Source organism: Poecilia formosa, unplaced genomic scaffold, assembly GCF_000485575.1.
Source record: "Poecilia formosa unplaced genomic scaffold, Poecilia_formosa-5.1.2 Scaffold2664, whole genome shotgun sequence".
Lineage (NCBI taxonomy): Eukaryota > Metazoa > Chordata > Actinopteri > Cyprinodontiformes > Poeciliidae > Poecilia > Poecilia formosa.
The window spans coordinates 1-4427 of record NW_006802603.1 but is presented as its reverse complement, the minus strand read 5'-3'; the positions used below and the strand labels follow the sequence as shown (position 1 = coordinate 4427).

The following is a 4427-nucleotide window of genomic DNA, read 5'->3' as shown; positions in this document are numbered from 1 at the left end:
TCAAACCCTCTCACATTCGCTATCAAACCCTCTCACATTCACAGTCAAACCCTCTCGCATTCGCTATCAAACTCTGCGAGAGAGTTTGATTGCAACGGAAGTTAACTTAAAATTTCAGTTTCTGATTGGACACCTGTAATAAACAGGAAAAGACGGATAGGAAAATGGCTGAGCGGGAGCGTCTCACCGAGGCAGTGAATATTTTAAGTAATATTGTTAATGCTCCAATTATGGTGTCAGCATTATCAGACATTTTGGATAGAAGCCGACAGCCTGCGGTTAATGCTGAAGTTACACGGCTCTTCAGACCGGGTACATCCCGGACTGAAGAGATAGCTAACCCGCACACAAGTGTGTTAGCCGAAGCTAACCCGCTAACAAGTCAAGAACCGCGGCCAAGATTTCAGAACCAGCACCATTTTGGCAGATGGACGTCAAAATCGAGAAAGAGGTGAGTTCATACATGAGAAATGAATCGCTTGAATTTTTACTTGTTTTAAATTACTTAAATTTTCGAACGAGGGTTCTTAAACAGTGATGTACCTTAGCATTAAATGCCTATGTACGGGTCTCACGTTTCATTGTAGCACAATTTGGAGTACTCCAACCCACCCCTATGTATTAACAATTCCTCTATAGATCACTTTTTAACACGAAAACCATTGCCATAGAATAATGTTTGTCACTGCAGTGGTCAGCCAATCCTGTGAGAATAGGACGACACAGGCAGTTATGGACGTCCCTTAATATACAAGTACTGTAGCCATGTCTCATCTTGTGCAGTTTCACCTTTATATAGTCTATATTTTTACAGGAATAATTTAACTTGTATATTTTTAATGTTTAATAGGTCTAACGGAAAGAATTAATATATTTTTCCAAGTCTGATAAATGGACATTTCAAAATAAATTTTTCTATGTATCCTACATATCTTAAACTGTAGTAGACATTTGCACTTGCTGCCAGAATTGTAGCTTTTCTAAAGTTGTCTTTTAAAGTAGTTATTCTGTAATTTTGCTTGATTTTAAATATTTCTTTCAAGTACAGTTTAGCTTTGTTAGTAAAGCTTATTTAAAATTGCTTTCAAGAGGTGTTTGATAACTGATCTAAATTGATCTTTCAAAACAGCAGTCCTGCATGATACATTTGTTCCTGAGATTGCTGGGTTACTTTAAGCAATTTATCTTTTCAATACATACATTGAAAAGATGTTTTTCTCACTTGGATAATTTTTCTGGAAGCTTTCTGGAAACGATATTTATCTAATGTTCCTCTCATATTTTGCCTGAAGTTGGAAACATCATTTCTGAAATGTATTTTTTTTCTGTTTTAGGCCTGCAATAATGAATCATCCTACTTTTAACAAAGATCTCATACTTTTACCAAGATCCACATGGAAGAACATCTGTAAACACAAAACAAAGAGAAGGCTTCATGAAGGTGGATGCATTATTAGTGCCTTTGAGATAAACAAGTCATGGGACTACAAGACGGTCATTTTTGAGATTAAGGAGGCCTTTAAGGACAAAATTCCTGATGATACAAGGTATGATTTTGGTGAGATATTAAAGAAATGCATTCAGTTCAGTTAATTAGTTGAATGAGTTACTGACTTTGTATAATAATTCAAATGTTTTGAACACTCTTGCTAGTGTTGAACTTTTGATGCCATGTGGCAGCAATCTTGTGCAACCAAGGTTGCGTGACGGTCAAGAACTCAATGGCTTCATGATTCATAAGATATTCAGGGCAAAGTCAATGTACATTAGACCATCAACCGATCTTCCTCTTTCGGTAAGCTAATTTGAATGTCAGTTGGGTTATCAGTACATACAATGTTCAGTGTTGTGTTGATGCTTTGTTTATATAAATTATGTCAGCAAATATCTTTTTGCTTGGTTTAGTTTGAACACACAGACTCTGAGGAAAGCTCTATGGAGTTGGATGCCGCATCAACTTCCAGTCATCATAGCACTAACATTCCTAGTCAGAGAAGTGATGACATGAACACAACAGCTAGAGGAAACCTGAATTCATTAACACAGGATTCAAATTACCCACCAACCAGAAGGACTACAATTATCCAGTCCTCTGAAATACCACCAGAGTCCACAGATAGCCTGACCTCAGCCAACCAGCTCTCTGCAGCCCAACCAGAGACTATTGATAGTGTGTCCACAGTGCACCAAACATCTGACTCTTGTGACAACTATGCCACCTACATTTCATTAATGAGCTCCATCTCTGACCTGTCTTCCGATGAGGAGGAATTAAATCTGGCGATAATGGCCAGTCTTCAGAATGATGTGTAAGTCATTTAGTAATCTTACCTAGACCTTGTTGTAACAACACATTAGAAATATAAAAAATAATTTTTGAAGTGTTTCCAGGCAGATAGTTTGCATGTTCCAAAGTGGAACTTTCTAATATTATTTTCTTTTTTGTTTTTTTGTCATGACTAAAATTTAAAAAGTGCAAAACTAAGCTTTAATTTTAGGTAAATGCTGTGCATATCTGTCCATACTCATAACCTGCATTTTGTCATATTGTGTTTTACAATACTGTAAAACCAAAATTACATCAAAAGCTGTTGGTACAAAAGTACATATGTTTTTTCCCATTTTAATAGTGACACAATGTACTTATGTTGTTGTTAAACTTTTAAATAGTGCTCTTGTCTTTATTCTATCTATCTCCCATACTCTTCCTCACCGTAGGGTTTCAGATGATCCAAATGCAAGATCAGCAAAAGAGATTCTTCTTGAACTTGCATCTCAGATTGATGCTAGCCAAAGATGCCGATTTAATATTAACAGGTCTTCAGTACTGGATGGAGCTCTGCGAGGCTTCAGACGACTCTCCTACAATCCCAGGTACCAGATGTGCATCAAGTTTTCCGATGACTTAGGATTACATGAAGAGGCTGTGGATCTTGGTGGTCCAAAAAGAGAGTTTTTGCATCTGTTAATGGAAGCCATAGCACAGTCACCAATGTTTGAAGGACGAGATGGAAACCTGAACTTAGCTCTCAACAGTTCAGGTAAGCGTGTCATTGCATAAGTTGTGTAAATAATTGAAGTTTTTCTAATCATTTTTTGAATGTCTTCATATTATTAATTGTCCCTTGTGTGCCACCTGTTTTTCCAGCTCTCCGAGAGGATCGGTATTTTTTTGCTGGGCAAGCCATTGCTGTAAGTCTGGTTAACGGGGGTCCTCCACCAGGTTTCTTCTCCTCAGCTCTGTATTCTCGACTCATTGGTGGTAGCTCTGCTGTGAAGCCTGTGTTAAATGACATTGCTGATAACGACCTCCATGATAAGATTCAAAAGGTAAAGTGAAACCTAATTATTACAGATTTCCTATCATTTTTACTTCAGTTTGCAGGACTTTCCTATGTTTCCTATGTCATTCATGTTTGTTGTTAAAAATATTTCTATTTCTAATCAATTCTACAAAGCTGTTGTCAATGGCTATGTCTTTATGTCAAAACATATTTAGTCCGATGTCACATGATAAAATATGCAAATTAGACTATTCTGTCCTGTAGCTAGTAGGGTTGCACTGACTTATCGGCTAGCCAATTTAATGGTACCAATTTCCTTAATTTAAGGAGGCCTTTTCCCATGAGAGAGGTTTGACTGGTAGACCGACCCACTAGGTCTTGACTGCACATTTGCAGTTAAAAATAGTCAGCCCGCTGTTCCCAACTCAGTGACTGTCTTGCTATATGTGGAGACATTTCAGACAGAAATAGCCGGTATCGGACAAAATAAGAATTTGCAGATTATTGTTAATAAAGGTTGGTAATCAGCAATCTTCCAGAAAAATGGAATTGGTGCACCCCTAAGAGCTACTTATTCTAATTTGAAATGAATTTCCGAAGCATCTAATTAAGACTCAAAAACAAATTACCCAGTCTTGAACTAAAGGGCAAGAAGACCTGTTTGTGAAATAAACAAAAAAAAAAAAGACAATTAGCTCTTTTTGGCTTGCAAACCACAATGTTTTTCTTATTATTGTATTTTATGTTTAGGTGTCAGAGTGCACATCTGTCGAAGAGCTCATAAAGGCCACTGAACCACTGCACGACTATCTTGCAAATTCAGGATGTCTCAGGCAACTCAAAACCATCAATGACAAAGATCTCCTGGTTCAGGATATTCTCATGTTTCAAGTAGTCCATAGAGTGACTGGAGCATTTGAAAGGTTTGTTGTAATAGTCATGAACACATATCATGTTGATAATTTGTTTTTACATAAGTTACAACCTTTATTACTTTTGCTCTTTTAAGACTGCTATAAAAGCAACTCATCGACATTTTTGCACAGCAAAAAAAAATTGGGTTTGGGGCCAACATTTTTCCTAAATATGCAATTTTGATCTCTAATCAAACAAAACACTATGCAGGTAAATAAACATTTCTTT

The 4427-nt window shown here is 36.9% G+C and overlaps 1 protein-coding gene across 1 annotated transcript; it reads left to right on the top strand.

Moving 5' to 3' along the window:
- Positions 1 to 906: 906 nt before the first annotated feature.
- On the top strand, positions 907 to 4336 carry LOC103133341 (uncharacterized). The gene is made up of 6 exons (XM_007545112.2): positions 907 to 1547; positions 1654 to 1795; positions 1906 to 2309; positions 2719 to 3041; positions 3149 to 3330; positions 4035 to 4336. The coding sequence occupies exons 1-6, from the start codon at positions 1345 to 1347 to the stop codon at positions 4290 to 4292; spliced, it is 1512 nt and encodes a 503-aa protein (XP_007545174.2). The 5' UTR covers positions 907 to 1344; the 3' UTR covers positions 4293 to 4336.
- The last annotated feature ends 91 nt before the right edge of the window (positions 4337 to 4427 follow it).

What these genes read in the sequence shown, in the direction of transcription:
- LOC103133341 (XM_007545112.2), top strand. Translation starts at nt 1,345, where the DNA reads ATGAATCATCCTACTTTTAACAAAGATCTCATACTTTTACCAAGATCC. An exon ending in CAACCGATCTTCCTCTTTCG is followed by an intron (nt 1,796 to 1,905) that starts GTAAGCTAATTT and finishes TGCTTGGTTTAG; the next exon opens with TTTGAACACACAGACTCTGA. An exon ending in CTTAGCTCTCAACAGTTCAG is followed by an intron (nt 3,042 to 3,148) that starts GTAAGCGTGTCA and finishes CTGTTTTTCCAG; the next exon opens with CTCTCCGAGAGGATCGGTAT.